The sequence below is a fragment of the Sciurus vulgaris genome, assembly GCF_902686455.1.
Source record: "Sciurus vulgaris genome assembly, chromosome: X".
Lineage (NCBI taxonomy): Eukaryota > Metazoa > Chordata > Mammalia > Rodentia > Sciuridae > Sciurus > Sciurus vulgaris.
The window spans coordinates 2,485,885-2,506,565 of record NC_136471.1 but is presented as its reverse complement, the minus strand read 5'-3'; the positions used below and the strand labels follow the sequence as shown (position 1 = coordinate 2,506,565).

Below are 20,681 nucleotides of genomic sequence, written 5' to 3'. Positions count from 1 at the left end.
TTTTCAACTACCTTCATTCAACAGTGTACTTCTCAGTGATGCCATTGCCACCACACCAAGATGTTCTTTGTTCTGGCAGTGTCATTGCTGAACTCCAAGGACAGAAGAATTGTGCAGTAGGACCTCTGGTCTCACATAACAAATCATATCTAATATTCTACCCCATTGTTAAAGCCAACTCCAGTGCCACCATCTTCTTCCCTGGCTGTTGCTGTGCAGGTTTGAAGCTGCATGTAGGTCTCCCCAGGTCACAGAAACCCTGTCACAACTCTGTGCTTGTGAGCCAACAAGTCCTCCCCTACACGGAATGATATTCTATACCGTGCCTTGGTTGGCATCCCCCAAATCCATCCCCACACGCCTTCTCGCAGTTCACAGAAGAATGTTTCAGCCAGGCCCTGCGGCCCAACCCAGGGGAAGGATCTCCCGCCACACAGGAACTGCACTTCCCTCCCCTGCTGTGATGGGCTGTGATCTTACCTGCTCAGGTTTACCCTAGTCCTGAGTCCCACAGGAGGGGCAGTCAACAGGACAGTGGCTCCCTTAGAGATGGTCTTTGTGGCCCACAGGACCACAATTCGCAAGGAATAGGGGATTGCCGATGCCAGGGTGACGGCCTGGGGGGGGGGGGGGGGGTTCTGGGTGCTCCAGATTCTCCTGCTCATCAGCTTTCCAGGTCTCAGGGCTCCACTCCGCCCTCGTCAGTTCCCCACACGGAGGTGGAGACCTGTGTGCGCAGCGCACGCCATCTCTCCGCAGCACTGCCAAACAGCCATTAGTACGGGGCCTGGCCTTCAGCAGCGTGCCTCACGACTGGAGGAGAAGCCATCTCCTAAACATAGGGGTTTATGATGGGTGACAGGTGGAGCTATGGCATCACACAAACCCACCAGTGATGGAGATCCAGCAGGGACCCTTACTCAAAGAGGAGAACAGGAGCTCACTTGAGACGTGAGCACCTCTCCTGGATAAATGTGCCAGTTGCAAATGAATGTGAGAGAGACCAAGAGAGACCAGCTCCCCTCCCTTCACCCCAACCCACAGAAATCCACCACCTGAGAAACACGGGGAAAGGGGGGCCTCTGGATTCAAATGAAGGCAGGCAGCCCGTGCGGCTGGTGACTACTTCTCGCCAACAGGATGAAATAGCACAATCCCTGTCCCTCAAAAGGGAGGTTGTCACTTGGGTCACAAGACTCCCGTCCCTTCCTACGGCACCTGAAGTCTACCTTTGGAGCAGAGCCTCAAGTCACAGCTCACGTGCTCTCCTGACTTGGGAATGAGGGAAAGTAAAGGGAAACATTAGAACCCAGATGCTAACATGGCCCCAGCAGAAAGCTGCAGCTGGGTAGTAGGTTTGCCTTGGAGAGAGACAGGGTCATGCAGAAGCTAGAGTGTGCCGTCTGGGTGAAGGGGTCTGCACAGAGGGCCGAAGCCTATGATTCCCGGGAGCCCAAGGGTCCTGGGGGCCCCAGGAGGCTGCTCTCTCTCAGGCAGAGTCCACAGAGAGGTAGGGCAGGCCTGACACCTGTATGATTTGGAAGGGCCACATCTCAAATTATGCAACGTCAATCATAAATGTGACATTTATTTGGAACGAGCAGGGAATTCACAATGAGCCTTCAAAACGACAATAGCCACCATGATGACTTCCACGACATCACTTCGTGGTGAGTGTGTTTACGCGCTTTCGTGGGTGCTCCATCTGAGCCGTGGTACAATTTCAAGCGTGGCGCAGCAGGAGTCGAAGGGGAAAGACACAACGGTTTAACTGTGACTCCAGACAGCCACCTTGCAAGTCTGACAAAAGCACCTGCCACGGGAGCACACGGCATAGCCTCAGGAGAACAGGGGACTTCCTCCAACAGCTACCAACCCACTCAGGATCCCGTCAGCCCGCAATGCTTTATTCATGTCAGGTTTTCAATGTGAACTGGTTTTTCTCACGTGTATTCTCAGAAAGGCGTTTGGCTTCAAGATGGTATCAGAGTTTGTGGGCTCGCACACATCTTTCGAGGGTGTATGTTTAATTACATTTGGACGATGGCCAGGTGGAGCGGAGCAGAGGCTGTTTCTATCTTCCGTTTGCAACTTGGCAGCCCCGGTACTGGCACTGTGCCAGCAGCCTGGAAGGACTGACCCAGTCTGCATTTCTGCCGTGGGAGCCTGCTGACCGGCGAGCAAGTCAGGGGATACGCCTTGAGACAAACGTCTCTGTTCCAGGGCAGGTGGGATCCAGAGCAAAGTGCTTTCTGTCCTGAAGCTCATCCTCAGCGGATGGGCCCCTTTTCCAGGTGCACAGTGGCTGGCCCGTGCACAGAATGACTAGCTGCAGTCTACCTGGGGACCGATGGCCACGTGAGGAGGATCCAGCCGCTGCCAGCGATGGGAGGGGGCCCGAGGCCTGTGTGCTTCAGGAAGCTGCTGCCCCTCAGCCCGTGAAGAAGGGCCGCTCCCAGCTGCCAGGGGTGGAATTTCACGGATGCCCCGAGTCAACGCTCCTGTGCAAGGAGCCACGGGACAAAAAGGGTCCTTGGGTGCCAGGATTTCACCCATGCCCAGAGGACTGTGTGCTGGTGATCCGGTAACTCTGTGCTTGGTTCGACTTTCAGAATGGCTTTTGAAGCAGCGTCAGAAGGTAAGGATATCACAGGGGAAAGCATCTCTGCCATTGGCCCGACTCCCAGGGCTGTGGTTCAAGAAGCAAACAGGCGTAGCAGGGAAAGTTTGGGGATCATGTCAGAAGGAGCTCCACGCATATATGCATCCACGTGTCTCCGGAAGCGTGAAAAATCCAGTGGATGTTTCTGTGAAAAGGCGCGTGAAGTTTCCCAAGTTAGTGTGGCTGAATGGCTGAAGCCGGTGCCTCTGCCGGTGAGGCTGGTGTGCGTCCTGTATGAAAATATCAAGTGGCGTCGGTCGGAAGAAGGGTCGCGAGGAGCTGTGGTATTTTCCTCTGGCAACTCTGTCTCCAAAGGGGCGTCTCAGCCTTCCAGCCAAAGAGCGGGCGAGGGGTTCAGGGACAAGAAACGTGGCCAAAGGTGGCACCCGCCAAGGCGAGAGATGGATCCACCATTTAGAGTGCACATCCCCAGAGCCTGGGACGTGCAAATCATATTTGCCTGCCTAGAGAGGGGTGAGGCGCTTCTTTCACACAGACAGGCGTCCCGATGGCTTAGGGAGAGGAGGAGGCCCCTGCGGAGGCGCCGGGCACGGGAGGAGGCCTCACCTCCTTTCTCGCTTTTTCCGATCTCTTCCTCACCTGCTTCAAGATATCCTTGTCAAACAGTTCCTTCTCGCGACGACGCACGGGTGGCCCTCGCAGGTACTTCTCCTCCGCTCCCTTGTAGTCGAGTCCGTCCAGCGCGGCGATGGAGCAAATGATTGCTTCCGGCAGAAGGACCTCCAGAAGAAATCTCACTTTCTCTCCTCTTATCAGAGCCAGCACGGCCTGGTCTGTCTGCTGGTAGATTTCTTGCAGATGCTTGACGACCACGTCCAGCTGATCCTCATCCTCCAGGTAGGTCTCGATGCAGATCACGTACCGGTTGGCACTCAGAAAGGACGTCAGCCACCTGGACTGCTTCCTGCCCTTCACGATGTCCAGGAGGTGGTGGTCGGCGCCCCTCCTCTTCACGATGAAGTCGACCAGCTTCTGGTTGGCTCTGTCCCGGGCGGCCCTCATGCGGTCGGGGAGCAGCTTCCTGCAGGGCCTCTTCCCGCCCACGCCCGCCGAGGTCTCCTCCTCGGAATCCTCCAGGTCGGCATAATTCACCTTTGGAAAATCAACCTCCAGGTCCCCCTCTTGGACGGCCTTCCGGATGGGGTAGCTGGCGTCGGCCGTGTAGTAGTCCAGGAAGGAGCCCACGAAAGAGCCCCGGCCGACCCGCTCTCTGTAGTGGGCAATCAGCGACAAGCACCAGTTCACGCTCTGCCGGTACGCTTTGCTGGCTCTCTTCAGGAGCTTCTCCTTCTCCTCGCAATCCAGGTGCTTCAGTCTGTGCAGAGGGACCCGAATGCCGCTCCGTTCCCGGTGCAGGTTCGCCTCGATCAGGAGCACCCTGGCCGTCTTCTGCGTTTTGCAGACGCTCTTGACCACTGCGGGCCAAAACGGGTGGTCCTGAAACTTGAACCAGACCATCATCCCTCTTTTGATAGGGCAGGGCTCCGGTGCCACAGCCCCTTGTGCAGCTCTTCCCGCTCGTCGACCGCCAGCCCTCTCGGTGGTGGCCATGGCGTCCATCGCCTTGGGGCGCGCGCGGCACGGACGTCCCTGCAGTCCTTTCTTCGGGTCTGGCGCCCGCAGCCTCCTTTCCGCGTGGGCGAGACGGAGGGCACGACGCAGGCGCAGGGCAGGGCAGGTGGAGGACGCTGCCGCCCCTGCCGAGGCCGGCTTCGAGGCACCCTCGACGGGGCCCTCCGCCTTCTCCGCGAAGGCAGCGCTCTCCTGGGAAGCAGCCTGGCTCGCTGGGCAGGTGTCGCCCTCCTCTGGGTGCTGAGCTTCGGGCACGGCGGCGGCGGCGGCGGTGGCTGCGGCGGCAATGAGTCTGGCCGGCGGCGACCCAGCCCGCTGTTCCTCTTTAGCCCACACATCCTCCCCGACGGAGGGGCCCGCCTCTTCCACGGCCTCTTCCTCAAGGTCACCTCCTGAAGGCGGCAGGCAAAGCGGGAGCACACGGGCGCCTTTCGATGCGTTCGCTTGCATTTCGGCTGGAGGCCGGCCGCTGGCTGTGTGCACCCTGTGCACCGGGGCCTTCTCACCGTGCAGGTCACGCCTCTTCTGTGAACGGGCCGAAAGGGATCCCGGGTGTCCCCTTTGCCCGGGACGTCTCCAGAAGCGCCCTTTGCGTTTCCGATGCTTTCTGGGAGGTCGCGAGCTGGCTGGCTTTGGCGGGACCTTTGCGGGCACCTTGGCAGTCCCTTGTTCGTCCGGTTTTCTCCCTTGATCCAACTGGGCTTTGTCAGTCAGAATCTCCAGCGCCACTCTAAGGGCCCTTCTGTAACTTCTTTTCTCCCCCGATGGCACGGTGGCCCTGGACCACGCCCGGGCCGAGGTGGCCAGGGCTTCAATGTCCGACTTATTCAGGGCCCTCGTGTCTTTGCTCTTCACGCTCAATTGTTCCCCTTCAGAGAGGATCTGGACTTTGAGAGAAAGCACCCTTCTCCTCCTATATTTTGGCAAAGTCCAAGATCTGGACAAAACCTTCGCTGGCCACAAGTGGCCTTTCCAACTGCATAGGACATACTCTGTGTCCGTGAGGGTCCTCATCGCGGCTCAGGGGGTGATCAGGGGAGGGCGGGTGCCCGGCTGTCAGAACCACTGCGCCTGCAGTTCTGCCCTAAAGCAGTGTCCGGTCCTCAGGGACCGCAAAGGGCTTGCCGCTGGAGTGGGCTCTCCTCCCGGATGCCGAGTCTCCTTGGGTCGCTGGCCTGAACGTTTGTTTTCAACGGTGATACAGGAGCAACCTGGAATCCACAAGAGGAAAAGCAGAAGAGCGTCAGAAGAGAAAAGTCCTTCCTTGGAGGCAGAAGCACCCTGCTCTGTGAGATAGTTGAGGGACAAAAGAAGGAAACACGGAGTGTGTCCTTGGCAGAGGGGCTCATGAACGGAGAGTAGTTGGAAACAAAACCCTGGAGGTGACACAGGGGCTCCAGAACAAGGCAAACCTGGTGTCTGGTCCTAAGTGTAAGGATTCTGCACGTCAAAGAGCGTCCGCACGGGGAGGTGGGAGTCATGCCAGGGGACCCTTTCTCTTACTGCACAGTCTGTGCCTTTTGGGCTCCTCGGGCTTCGTCCCTGGAGAACGCCTCCGATTTTCTTCTTTTCTGGCGTGTTTGTGCTGCCCTGCACCCCCACAGCAAGCCTGGGGCGATGTTCTCCACACAGATACAGGGTGTCGTGTGGTGTCCCATTCAAGAGCATGCACATGGAACCCAGGGGTTTGTGAAGGTCCTCCTGGGGATTCCTGCACCCCCCCCCCCGTGGGGAAGCACGGGTGCGGGCACTGCTCTCTCGCAGTTTACGTCTTCTGTCTTCCAACACCAAATCTGCGATTCTTACCGTGCAAACAGGGTCTGAACCGTGAGGAGCAAGGAAGACTGCGTGCGCCCTGCACGAGGATATCGACGCTAAACGACTGAGGACAAATGTTCAGTCAGCGGGAGAGGCTTACCCAGGGTCGCGAGGCCAAAGACAGGTCCGGTCCCACGTCCGCCGCCACTGCAGCTCCTCACTTGAAGACCCGTCGTCACTCTTCCCGGTGCCTCCAGAGTGCACCCTTCCTCCAGGGACTCTGGGGCACCCAAATGCAGAGGGCCACGACCTGCTGCCCTCTGACGCTAATCTGGAAAACGCAAACGGGTAGGAAAGTAAGTCAACCGCATGACCACCGATGGATCAGTTTCCCTTCCTCAGCTCTGGAACGCGCGTGGCGACTTCTGCGGCAGAAGCCATGTCCTAATCTCACCCATCAAGCAGACGTCACGTTTCTCTCTTCCTTCTTTCGCATTTCAGAGTATTTCCGCCCTGTGCTGCTCAGTATGTGCTGGTCTCTTCTCTTGCAGGAGCATGGCACTACTCCTTTCAGGACCTCATCTGCCTTGGCCACGGGGATTCCCTCTTAGCGGTCTGGGTGCTCCTGGGTGTGCAAATCAAAAATGCATTTGTCTGACTCTCGACCAACGTAAACCCGGCTTGCCGAGAACATGAAACGCACTGGAAGAGCTACCAAGGGTTAGCACGTGACAGCCACTTGCTCTTGTGTTTTTAGTTTCTTATTTGTTCTTTCTAGATACACATGGCAGTAGAGCGTTTTTTGACATAAGGTACTTATAACTTCCCATTCTTGTGGTTGTAATGATGTGGAGTTACGCTGGTCGTGTGTTCATATGTGAACGTAGGAAAGTGTTGACCAGTGCATTCTACTGTCTTTCCATTCCCAGCCCCCCCTTCCCTTCATTCCCCTTTGTCTAATCCAGTGAACTTCCTTTCTTCCCTACCGCCTACCTCATCTTGTGTTAGCATCCATATATCAGAGACAGCATTCACTCTTAATGGAGGACCTGTGCGCTTCCAACACGTTACCCGCGCATCCGGCAAAGCTCGTGCCCGGGGACTGTGGAGCGAGAGTTCCGATCATAGGAGCACATTGAGATGCCTCTTCTTGTGAATGGCCACTTTCCAACATCACTGTCCTACCCCGAGTTTCCCCACATTTCCAAACTTCAACCACGAAACTTCCAACCTTACCGAAATGTGTAGGGCAGACCACGTAATCGTTCTCGTGATCCTTCTCTTCCCACCCTTCTGCCCCCAGGTACGCAGTGGAAACCCTCTAGTTCTATCCATTGCACAAATGTGTATTATACCTCCTTTATATATTTCACCTTATGAACTGGTTACTTCAAGCAAATGCTGCTGGGAAAGCTGGAAATCCATATGTAGCAGAATGAAATTTGACCCTTATCTCACCCTGCACAAAACTCAACCCAACGTGGATCCAGGACCTAGGCGTGAGACCAGAGACCCTGTGTCTCCTCCAAGGAAATGCAGACCCGACTCTCCATCAGGTCGGCTTAGGAACCCACTTCCTCAACAAGACGCCTGAAGCGCAAGAGGGAAAATCAAGAACCAACAGATGGGACATTAGGAAAGTTGCTTCTTCACAGCAAAAGAAACAAACAAGAGCACAAAGAGGGAGCCTACAGAATGGGAGACAATCTTTGCCACCGGCACCTCAGATAGAGCATTACTCTCCAGGATCTATAAAGAACTCAATCACTAACACCAGAGGAACAAATCACTCAATCAACAAACGGCCAAAGGAACTGAAGAGATGCTTGACAGAAGAAGAAATAGAGTCGGTCAACAGACGTATGGAAAAACGGTCAGCGTCTCTAGGAATTGAGAGAAATGCAAATTAAAACAATGCTGAGATTCCACCTCACGCTAGTCAGAATGGCAATTATCAAGACAGAAGCAACAATGAGTGTTGGCGAGGATGTGGGGGAAAAGGTTCACTCACACATTGCTGGTGGGACTGCAACTTGGTGCAACCACTCTGGGAAGCAGTATGGAGATTCCTTAGCAAGCTGGGAAGGGAACAACCATTTGACCCAGTTATCCCACTCCTTGGTCTATATCCAAAGGGCTTAAAATCAGCATAGTATGGTGACACAGCCGCATCAACATTTACAGCAGGTCATTTCACAATAACTGAGCTGTGGAAGCAACCTAGGTGCCCTTCAACTGATGAATGGATAAAGAACATTGGTATATATGCACAATGGAACGTTACTGAGCCACAAAGAAAACTGAAACTATGGCATTTGCCAGTGAATGGATGGATCTGGAGACTATCACGCCAAGCGAGATAAGCCAATCCCCCAAAACCAAAGGCCGCATGTTCTGTCCCACAGGGGGGTTCCAGCACACAATGAGGGGAGGGGGAAAGAATAGAAGTTCACTGGATTAGACAAAGGGGATGAAGAGAAGGGAGGGGGATGGGAATGGGAGAGACAGTAGAATGCATCGGACGTCACTATTCTAGGCTCACGTCTGAATACACGACCAGTAAAACTCACCATCATGTACCACCGCCAGAATGCAATCGTAAATAGAATAAGATATATTCCATATATATATATATTATATATATATATATGTCTAAATACAGTCTAGTATCTAAAAAGAAGCAATAAACCAATAAAAACTATCATAGATTACATCGAGGGCAAAACTGTTGTCTTTGTCACGACGAGTTTTACCTACACACATCATGAGTGCGATTGAGTCTTCACGTGCTTCCCTGAGATTTCATTTTCTGGCAAATTCTACATAGTTCCCTTTAAAACTGTTTATACGGTGTGTGAAGTAGTACACAAATGTGACATCTCTGTAATACTCATGGGGTGTTTTGTATTGTTTGTTATCCTGCATGGGATGTGAGCAAAAATGTGTCTGGGCCCCAGAAACCACTTCCTCACACTTTACTATTTGCCTCTTCTTCAGTGCACATCCGCTTTCCTCCACCCTCCAGATTTCACCTGTATGGACCAAAACTGCTGTCTTTTTATATGTTATTACGGTTCACAGGGGCCGTCATTTCTATAAGTCCACGCTACTGCTGGGGGAGTGTCATGTCTTTCGATGGCCAGACAGTTTTCACAAGTGCGTAACAACAACTTACACTTACGCTCCACCCCCACCCCCGCAAGGAAACCCAAATAATATGTTTCCTGATGTAAAAGGTGTTCCCTAGGTAAAGGCAGGCATGCACGCCTTTGACCACCCAGACTGGGAACGAGAAATGTCTAAGAAGGAAGAGCCAGACCTTGTTCAGAGTAACCTCTACAAACTCTCTTGGGTGAGGGTGTCAGATGGCACAAGTTTGGTGACCTCCGATGAAGCGAAAAGGGAGTAGGGGGCCGTTGAGCACCTGAGGACCCAGGAGAAGAGGGACAAGGCATAACAGGGAGGTCCGCAGCTTCTGTCTCTCCTCAACTGACCTGCTGGCCCAGCCCCCACGACAGGCGTGGCTGTGCACCCTCAAGCCCAACCGCACCCCAACGTGCAGCCACTGGGGCGCATGCGCAATCAGAGCCCTTGATGTTAGAGACACAAGATGCCTGGGTCGTGTGTTTGCATGCATGTGCTGTGTGCTCACCGCCTGTCCACCTCCCAGTCCCCGCAAATGTTTCTGCTTCCGGCAGAGATGCTATTTTCAGGTCCACTAAGTTCCTAATATTGGAAACATACATGGGAACATCCAAACCGATGCTTAAAATGACAGAGTAAGCAATGTGCGACGCATCTGTAATTCGATCCCCAGGAAAGCAATGCTTCCCGCCAACCAGTGAGGCCACGGGCTCCAGCAGTTCATTTCCTCTGACCACGCTTATCTCTATAAGGATTTGAGATGCTTTAAGGGCTTCACGGCCTATTTGAATATTGTTCAGCATTGCCACTGGGCTGCCTCGTCTCAGGTGCGATGCACTTTCACAGAGGACCTTGAGCAGGCAATGAAAACATCTCTTACACAGGTATCTTTCTGGTCACAACAGCAGTGCCTCCTTCACAGAGACAAGGCAAAGGTGTGTGTGTTTGGCCACATAATTAACTGCTGCTCTGACCACGTGCTTTGGCCCACTGCCCAAACACCTGCTACGGAGGAGGCCTTGCATACAGCCCTTGCATGTGGGTTTCTGTTCCCATTTTGCACAGACGGGCAAACAACAGACCGAGATCTCGCCCTCCAGAGAGACTGACAGGCAGGCAGGTAGGCAGGAAGATGGATGGAAGGACGGCAGAGAGACAGAAGGAAAGCGGATCAGTGGGCAGGCAGAGGCAGACGTAGGACTGACCGATTGACTGGGATCCACGCAGGGCTGGCAGAGTCCCAGATTCAGAACCAGAGAGCAGCGCCTAGGGTAAAGTGAGCGGCTTCCTGGTCCTGTAGCTACATCCTTCTCCTTCCAATCACACAGATTTGGGAAAGACCCCAGCCGCCCATCCTGTAAAGCCTAGGCTTTTCTGGAGCCACACGATGAGCACAGAAAACACCTCTCCCCGGGCACGTGCGGACATTCCACACGGTCACCGACCAAACTGAGACTCTTTGTGAAGGGGCTTCTGTGGTACTTACTGGTTTGGGTGAATGCCTCTAACTGTGATGAACGCGATGTGTCTGAGAGAAGACACTTCTTTGTGGGTGTGCGCGTGTGTGTCAGCACCTAGGGTGAGCGCAGTACCATCGCCTGGGCTACACAGCAGGATCTTCCAGTCCTGCCCCCCACCTACCCGTCCCATCACTCACTGCCTTCAAGTGTCTCTCTCCCGATCTCCCTCCACGCAATACGTGTCCATGGCAAGGAGTTGTAAAAGGAGCAAAGTTACACGGTACAGGGTACATGCGACAATCGTGAAACAGAGGGAGCGATTCAGAAAATACGGGGGGATCTCTGCTTTCGTGACTCAGATGACAAAGCCCTCACACAACAGGTGTCACCTGGGGACAACGCCATGCGGCTGGGGGACGGACCACACGTTACTCGGTCTCCCCAGCCCGCCTTTCATCAGGAGCCGCCAGCCTCCCTAACAAACAGAAGGGACGAGAGCCCTTAATGTGCGATTGAAGGACACACAGGCTCCCGACACGCGTGCACACCCACCCACCCACCCACACACACACACACGCACGCGCACGCACACACACCCCCACACTCACTCACGTCGACAGCAGACACCTACTAGTGTTGAGGTTTCTACAGTTTTTCCATCTCTCCAGTCTGTAAGTATCCTGGTGAAATGTGTCTGCCACCAGGAAGGAATGGCTTGCCCCGGTTGTCATAGAAACCAGAATGTCATCAAAACGCTCTCCTTGACGTTGGCTTACTATGGAAACCAGGAAGTACTAATACAGCCTCAGAGGCAGGGTGTTGCTCTCCATCTCAGCCTCTCGGTCTGTGGGTCGGTCACACCCACCCCTTGATCCAGTGAGTGAACGCGTGCACCAAGGGATGAATGAAGGCGGGGAGCACTGGAGAGGCGACTGCACTCTCCCTGGTACGGGCTTGGCGGGCAGGGAGTTTCCACTGAATACGTTTGGGGGGAGCAGAGCGAAAGGGAAAGAGGCTCTGTTCTCCCTTGAGACACAGACTCAGGATCAGGAGGACACCTGCCAGCACGCACGAGGCCAGGTCCATTCCTGCAGGTGGGATGGAGGAGGCCGGGTCCCTTCAAAATGACCTTTGGGAGAGAAACCTTGTGAAACAAAGCAGCTGCAGGCCAGAGGAAGGGGAAGCCAAGCCTACGTGGTGACCACAGGACCACAGGACCCCGGGTCTGCGTGTACCCGAGCCTACCAATGGGCTGGTCAGCACACGAGGGATGCTGGGAAGAGACTGAGTGCACAGGGCGCCTGTGACCTAGGACGTAGGCAGGGGAGGACGGACCTCTCACTTTTGGGGTCTGCTGGGCACGTACTGCCTAAACCACAGGTCCTGTGCATAATGAGCTGGGAGGAAAGTCTCTTGGCACCAGGCACACAGCACACACTTCTGGTCCCACAGTCAGCCATTCGCCTCTGGAGCAGAGACAGACAGAGAGAGAGAGAGAGAGAGAGAGAGAGAGAGAGAGAGAGAGGGCACTCCTCTTGCGGTCAGTCCTCAGGAAGGAGGGCATAGTTCTGATGGGCAGGCCGTTCCTCTCCCTGGCAGTAAAGACTCCCACTGTGGCTGCCTTGGAGGCCTCCAGCAGGAGGTCCCTGAACACGGGTGGCAGGGTGGCGTCCACAGTCAGCCCTGGTGACACGAGGTTGCAGGCAGCCCCGGCACAGCACCGCGCTGATCAGACTGGGCTGTTGTGTGGTGGGTGGAGTGGGGGGTGGGTGTCTACTGCCCAAGACAAAGCACTGGATTCCATAGAGCATCCACAGGAGGACCTGTGAACCTGTGCACTGACCAAAGGAAGGGTTCCTCCTCCTGTGGAGGAAAGGTGGACCTACCACCCGGCCTCTCTACTTCCCCAGGGAGGGCCGGAAGTGGGGTGCATTTGTGATGCACCTGTTCCAGTCAGAGAGACGTTCTCAAAGAAGGACGTGGATTGGACTCCCAGCCCTGCCACTCCTCAGCTGTGGGACTTGCACCTTGTGCCCTCACGCCTCTGACCCCGAGTCTCCACTTGTCAGAAGAATTATTAGTGCGTCTACTCTGGAAGGGTCGAGGCCAGAGGAGAACGGGCCTGTGGCAGGTCCCCAGTGGTGGATTTGCAAGCCCTGAGCAGTGGTCCCTGGGACCCCGGCGGGCTGGCTGGGGAGTTCTTCCCTTCAGATTGGAGGCTCTGAGCCTCCACGCTGCTCAGAGCACTCCCCGAGGCAGCGCGCTGCAGGAGGTGCAATGAAGGAGCTCCTCCCCGCTGCACTGCAGGCAGGAGACTGGCCAGCGGAGAAAGATGCCATCCCTTGCAGTATGTGTTCTCTTCTCAGCAGCAGATTTGCTTTGTAAGCCGTGTTTATTAGTTAGGATAAACGGGCTGAATGGAAACACTTAGGAATTCGCTGCTTAAGCTTTCTCAGAATGCTTCAAGGCTTTGCGACTTAGTCTAATAACGGCTGAGCTTCTCTAATTAAAAGTTGCCTATCCAAGTGAGATTCACGTAACCTGAAATTAAGCCCGTGAAGGACGTCCTTCACTGGCATGAAGTAAATTCACCACGTTGTGAACTCATCTCCTCTCGGCACCACACAAGGTTTTCACGGGTCCCCGGGGAAACCCGGCGCCCGGGGCGTATCCGAGTATCGGCTCCTCCTCGCTCCCGCCTCCCCCTCAGCCACTGCCACCCAGAACCTGCTTTCTAAGATTAGATGAGACAAGTCAGGTTTCCAACACGAATTTTAGGGTCTGCCTCTCTGTACATTTCGATGGACTCACACTGTGTGACTTTGGTGTCTGGCTCATTTCACTTGAAATCATTTCCACGTCCATCCCAGCGAGAACGGGCAGCAGGGCCTCATTCCTCTTGCAGGCTGCCCAACCTGGCCTTGTGGGGACAGACCATGGTTTGGTGATCCTGCCTCGCCGCGTGCTGATCACTTGGGAGGCTTCTCTTTGGCTGCCGTGAGCGTTCAGTTACCCGTACTCGCTTCGATGACTCTTTTACCTTCTTTGGCACACACCCGGGAGGGAGCGAGTGAGTGTCAACGTTTAGTCGCTGCGACCAAATGAGAGGAGGGAGAGTGGACTTTGGCTCACGGTTTCAGAGCTCTGAACACAGTCGGCCGTCTCCACTGGTCTTGTCCAGGGGCGAGGCAGAACACCAGGGTGGAAGGGCGGTGGCAGAGGAACGCTGCTTGCCTCGTGGCGGCCTGGCAGCAGAGAGAGGGGAAGGGGAAGGGGCTGCAGGGAAGAACAGCCCTTCCAGGGGACCCCGTCCCCATCCTCCAGCCACACCCCACCTGTCAACAGAGACCACCCAGCCAGTCCTCCAAACTAGGACAGACCGATTGAGGCCGCAGCACTCATCATCCAATGGCTCCACCTCCTGCAGGAACACAGGAGACACCTGGGGGAGACACCTCACGTGTGCCCCATCACAGAGCGCAACCTCTGTGCCACGGTACCCCTAGGACACTAAACCATCACCACACCGTCACGGAGTGCAACTACTGCGTCCTGGTAATCTGAGATTGACTATCTAGAGCCACCACAAAACTGTGTCCACGGTAGCTGCGCCATTCTACATTCCCACGCGCCATGTGTGAGGCTTGCAACATCTTCACAGTGTCAGTGGCAGTTCTTAGTCTCCTTTTTCAAAGAGACATCCAGCAGGGCCGGGCGGATGGGCGGGCATGGGGGGGAATTACTGGTGTTGACCGACTGTGGTTTCGTTTGCATTGCCCTGACCGCTCGCTCCGGAGACTGAGTGCCTCTTCCTCGCCCCTGTGCCTCCAGATGCTTGGATCATGTTGTCTTTCGACACTGAGCTGCGGGCAGCTCCTAGTGGTACTTCAGGAGCCCATGTCAGTGTTCCATCTGCTGGGATAGTCACCCCAAAGCCCCACCCTCCCCTTGAGTTCTCTGAGCCTACTGCTGGGCAAACAGCACGCGGCCTCTGGGCTGTCCAACGACCTTGGAAGATGTCCACGCCACAGTCTTCTAAAAGAGCAAGCAAGTATTTGGTCCCGAATTCAGGTAACCCGAGCAGCAAACGGGCAACGCTGAGCACGGGGGGTCCTTATGAGCAGCGTGCTCTTCCAAGACTCAGCACCGAGTCAAGTCCTGAAATCCAGGCATGTGTGTAATAAATTCTCTAGATGGTCTCTTGGGGCCCATGCTGAAAACCCCTCGTCGTCTTATTCCATATGTGTTCTTCCAGTAGTCTTGATTGTTCAGGGAGCGGACTCGGCACCCCTATCCCTTGTTCTCCTTTCCCACCTGCCCAAGGGTTTCCTAACGGGGAAGGACAGGATCCTCAAAAATGAAACAATGGTGTCAAGCAGCCACCAGAGGGCGATGTCGAGCCGCCATTGTGACCGTCAGCCTGGCGGTGGGGGCGTGCAGTCAGTGAGTGGGTGGAAGGTTAGTGGTAGGAGAACACTCAGAGGAGTCATTTCAAATGCAGCTTCCACGTCCCCACCCACAGGGTAAATTCAGCAGGCTGTGCATAGGGCCCAGGAATCTGAATTGTAACAGCCGTCTGCCCCGTGACCCTGATCCCCGCTGGACCACAAACCATGCCTGAGATGCTCTGATATAAATGGTCATTATAGCCATGGGCATACAGGAAAGTGTCCACAGAGACAGAGAGGAGAAAGTAGACGCGACGTGAGTAAAATCAAAGCCCAGGAAGGAAACCCCATCACCTGAGGGCCCCTTGGAGGAGGTAGAGCTAGCAAAGGTACTGAGAAGTGGCCAGAAAAAAGAGAATCACAGGACAGTGCAGTGCTAGAATAAGGTGGGGGGGAGAGGGGGACAGCAGTGCCGACTGCTGCTGCAAATCCAGTGAGATGAGGTTCAGAGAATGTCCTTAGTCCCACCAAGGCCCTTGGGTGACCAGGGTGAGACCCCTCGTGGAAGAGGTGTGGGGGACACCCCAGCTTGCAGTGTGTGAAAGAGCAAAGTGGGAGTTGCGAACACGGAGGCCACGGGCATGGACGTTTCTTCCGGGAGCACTGACCCTCAGGGGAGGAGGGTGGTGGGATGATTCTGGTTGAGAATGAGGCCCGGGTGTTGCAAGGGGGAGGCGATTTGACTCGGTGCCAAGGTGAATGGGAGGGATGGAGCGGTAAGAGAGGCTGAAGAGAGAGGACAGAGACAGATGATGGGAAATGTGCGGTCCCTGGAAGACAGGGGAGAGGACATCACTCCTTTCCTGATGGAGGAACACATCGGACACCGACGCAGGGGGCTTGCAGGTTTGATGGGGGGAGTTTGGGAGGATTCAGCCTGGAATGTCAGGTCAGAGAAGTGGGGTGTCCGATGCTGAGCGTGACCAGGTGGTGCCAGAGGAGGTGCCAAGGGTGAGTAGAGTGGGAAAGGGTTGAAGTGGCACTGGGAAGGGAGATGAAATCCACCGGCTGGAAATGGGATGCCTGGGAGCCATTTGGAAGGCCTCCTTGAGGCCAGAAATCATACATTCAAGATGGTGAAACTGGGCCACATTGGGCAAATTCCCCCGTGGGCACTGAGGAAGGGGCCGGCAAGGGGGAGGAGCATTGGGTTTTTACGGGAATAAGATTGTGCTGAGCACATGCAGGGAAAACACAGGAAGTGTGCTTCCAGAAGAGGCGGACAGAAAAGGCAGACCTGGAACCTAAGCAGATGGAGGGGCTCATTTGCAAGGGGGACTTGGAAGGAGGAGCTGCTCCAGGTGCAGCCCAGGAGTCGGGGGACTCGGAATGGCATGCGGCATCAGGTCATTTTAGATGGGGACATCAAGGAGCCGAGAGGCCAGAAGGCATGGGCAAGGGGTGGGAAGATTGTCCCAAAGACGATGGTGAGGGGACGCAGGAGGACAAGGGGTGCAAGACACGGCTGCCAGAAGGGTCTTCCTAGGAGATTAAATTTGCAAATTATGCCTCTGAGTCTTTTAAAGATCGTCACAAAAGTATGAAAATTGGTTCTGTGTAGTCTTGCCCCTTTCGAACCTTCTAAGGAGGCTGGGATGTTCTGATGAGCCCGGGTAGGCTGAGGCTGCAAGAGAGAGTCAGGTGGTTCACACAAGACCGACGGACAGACCTGAAGCACAAGAGCCAGGTGCCGAGCCAGGAAGGAGGGAAAATGGAGGCACGAGATCGTGGGGAGAGAGGAAAAAGAGAGCAGCAGAGAGGGCTGGCAGCTGGCACGAGGCTCTCCTGTGTGGGAAGGGAGCTCTGGCTAAGGAGGCATGGAGGAAGAGTCTGCTGGATAGCTAGCTTCAAACACAAACCATCGTCTGTCTTTTTCGGGGCCGGGCAGGGATGAGTCGCCCCCGCTGCCCCTGATGTCACCTGGGCTTGCTCCACTTGGGGCTGGAAGATCCACATTCGAGATGATCCACATGGTAGCCTGGCTACCATGGCTGGAAGTGGAGGGGGGTACAGGCTGGAAGCTCGGGAGGCCAGGGCCAGGGCCTCTGGTCCTCCCCATGGGTTTCTACACAGGCTTCCCCCAAGCACAGTTGGTGGCTTCCTGGCTCGAGTGGCCTCAAGAAGCAAGGAGTGATTTCAGGGCCTTTCCCTGACCTCGTCTCTTCACACACCTATCGTCCCTTCTGTGGCAGAGGCCACCGGAGTTCAGCACGAGGGCCTCCACTACTTGATGGGGGCAGAATCACAGTCCATTGCAGGGAGGAGCCGAGGTACTGTGGCCATCCGTAGAAAACACAGTCTGCCACAACAAGTTCCATGGCCTAAAAGGACCTACATCACGGTGCTTGAAACGGCACGTCTGAATAGGTAGAAGGAGTGAAGGTGCAGGATCTAAAGCAGGATCCTAGCAAATACACCTCGTGGAGCATCCCAGGAACACTTAGAAAGCTTATCACAGGGCAGGTCTCAAATGAAACATCAGCAAGTGCAGGAAAGGAGAGGGATCACAAAGGACACCCTCTGAGCACAGCACGATAGGGCAGGGAGGCAGGAAGAAGCAAAACTCCCCCTGCCCCCACTCCAGAACTCATAAAGGCCGTGCACTCAGGCTCTACTGAGTGAAAGTGGAGACAAGAGGGGAAATCATGTCGTAGTACCTGATAAAAGATTATAAAGAGCCTACCTGCCAGAAACCCAGGTGCGTGTGTACCCATGTATCTGTATACGTGTGTATATATATATGTGAATATGTATGGCATAAATATATATATATATATATACATATATACACACATATATGTGTATGCATGTGTCAGTGATCGGAGAGGCACGACCATGAATACTCATCTGCATGAAAAAGGGGAACATGAGAATAAATACATGAATTCCCACCTAGAGATCCAGATGGAAACCTAAAAGTTGAGGTGAATATAATCTTCATGCAGGCAGGCAACAAAGAGGGAATGAACAAAATCACTAGACTAAATCATTAAGTCAAGTTCTCTTTGTCAATCAGTGAAAGACATAGAGCAGACAGAAATTTATTCAAAGGAACGCTGCAAAAGCATATTTTACAGCTGATGGATAGACGGATCACACAGGAGCAACAGAAACGGTTCACACGGGAGAAACAAAAAGCCAGAAAGAAGAAACTCAAAGATCCAAGCGACCACTGTAATCTTATGCAGAAGAGCTGGCAAAACCAAATGAAATCTATGATGTCTTGGGAAAATGCACTTGGTTATCAGTGACTCCAACATGGACTCGACGGCTTCTAAAAGACAGTTTCTGCAGAAAAAGTAGAATTATGAAGGAATGGCCCACGGGAGACCACAAGGCACACATTTTCTCACAGGACATTCTTGCCAAACCTTTGGTGCCAAATGGGTCAACGTGCATAATTTGGCTTGCAGCCTAGAAAATGAAGCAAAACGTTGCCTGTCTCTCTCAGGGGAGAGCAAAACAAACTTGCCCAATCCGAATAACGGCAGCAGCATAAAAGACTGGTCAACGTCACTTCCAAACATTAATGCGGCAATCCTAAAAAAATACTGTCAAACAGACTCCGAAACACAATGAGGATATAATACACTGCTGCTGGGTAAGATCTATTCCAGGAACACAGGGTTCAATATTAGGAAACTTTTAAAATCGTCATATCAGTAGATCTAAGGGCGCAAATTAAGATCACCTTGAGAGATGCTGAAGAATGTTCCAAAACTGTTGAAAAACAAAACGAGCATCATCTGAATCCAAAAAAGAAAGAAAGAAAGAAAGAAAGAAAGAAAGAAAGAAAGAAAGGGGTGGGGGATAGGCATTGGTAATAAAGAGGAAGGCAAAAACGTCCAATGTGTGCCTGACTTTTTTAACATTGCCTTGCGGGTCTTCGCCTATGCAATGAGTAAGACAAAGCAACTGATGCTGAAAGGATTGAAAAGGAAGTAAAAGGATCTCTAGTTTCCGAGGACACCATAGTGTACCTGGAGTAGTACTATATTGAGTCAGTACCAACGGAAACATTCAGGGGATCTTGCAAGTTTCCATTAGAGAGAATTAGCATGCAAAGAGCAACAGCGACTCCACGCTCACGCGTGGGCCCACACACACCCTAAACAACCACTTACAAGACACATCAAAAAGGCAAAGCAAATCTCATTTATGACAGCCATACTAGCAATATCCCTAATGAAAGGAAGACATTTTGAAAAACCACCAAACACTTTTAAAAGTCACCAAAGTAGACCTGAATGAGTGGGAAGAAATCTCTCGCTCCTGGTCATGTTCTTCCTACATCATGGAGATGCTACCCTCCCCATGTTTGATTGTCAATGTAAAAGGATCCAATACAAATATCCGAGAGGGCCTTGGCCTAGCCCAGATATCAGGGTGGTAGCACAAGGCGCACAGAAAAGTGCAAGGATAGCTACAGAAGCACTGAAAACAAAGAGCTTGACCGGCTCCTGCCATAACCCAGTACACTCCAATCCGCCACAGTTGAGCCCCCGGGGACTGAGGTGGATGGAGTACACAGACCGCCCAATGGAACACGAAAGAAAGTCCAGAAAGAGACTTGAGGCGACCTGGGAATCTGGGGAATTGCGAGGGGAGTAACTTTTCCAATCGGCAGAGACAAAGGATGGCTTTTGAAGAAGTTAGCTGGCAGTGGGAAAGTAGATGGATGCTCTTCAAGTAATGGGAATGGGAAACTGGAATTTCCACCTGGGATGGAAACAAACAAACAAACAAACAAACAAACAAACAAAAAAAACTGGATGTGTGCACAGCATCGAGTGCCAAAATCAATTATTGATGAACACCCAATAAAATTTTAATCCCCTTTTGAGGAAACGGAGAACTTTGTATGACTTCAGAGAGACGACGAATCTATTTCACAGATGTGGCATGGAAAAACACAGCCATCAAGACCGTTATCACCATATAGAAAGCATGTCGTCAAATCTGACCAAAACACAGAGTCTGGAAGAGAAAGAGGTTCAGTTCATCCTCAGGGGTACTGAAATGAGAAAGGAAACACAAGTGGCCAGTGAGCATACAAGAACGGCTCCATCTTCTCGCCATCGGACCCACAGACAAGAAGACATACAGAGCTATCACTCTGCATCTGTTGGAATGGCGACGTTAAGAAACGTCCTTCCAGCAAGCTTTGGTGAGTGTGTGTGACAGAGGACGTTTAGTTGGCCTTAGGGGTTACACATGGGAAATGTTGGAAAATACTGGAAGAGGTGAAGGGCTGCAGCAAAACGAAATTAAACCTCTGTCTCTCACCCTGCCCAAAACTCAACTCAAAGTGGATCAAGGACCTAGGAATTAGACCAGAGACCCTAATAGAAGAAAAAGTAGGTTCAAATCTTCCTCATGTTGGCTTAGGAACTGACTCTCTTTAACAGGTCTCTGAAAGCCCAGGAGGTAAAATTAAGAATCAACAAAAAGGATGGCCTCACTAAAAACTGCTTCTCAGCAAAGGAACAATATGTAATTTAAATAAGAGTAACAAGTCTTTCACAGGAGCCCTGCCTTGCAGTACACTAACAAGAAAGGGGCTGAAGAGCCCTGGTGACCCACAGTGGCACAGGCCGCCACAGGGAACGCAAGCGC

The 20,681-nt window shown here is 53.4% G+C and overlaps 1 protein-coding gene across 2 annotated transcripts; it reads right to left on the bottom strand.

Moving 5' to 3' along the window:
- Window positions 1-1,244: 1,244 nt before the first annotated feature.
- On the bottom strand, window positions 1,245-6,969 carry PWWP4 (PWWP domain containing 4). 2 transcript variants are annotated; one of them, XM_079123876.1, is made up of 3 exons: window positions 6,468-6,969; window positions 6,174-6,344; window positions 1,245-5,466 (listed from the first exon to the last, which is right to left on the bottom strand). In XM_079123876.1, exon 3 carries the CDS (start codon window positions 5,267-5,269, stop codon window positions 3,176-3,178), a length of 2,094 nt encoding a protein of 697 aa, XP_078980002.1. In that variant the 5' UTR covers window positions 5,270-5,466; window positions 6,174-6,344; window positions 6,468-6,969; the 3' UTR covers window positions 1,245-3,175. The 2 variants fall into 2 exon arrangements, with proteins under 2 accessions (XP_078980002.1, XP_078980001.1); XM_079123875.1 differs by having other exon boundaries at window positions 6,174-6,969.
- Window positions 6,970-20,681: the final 13,712 nt, after the last annotated feature.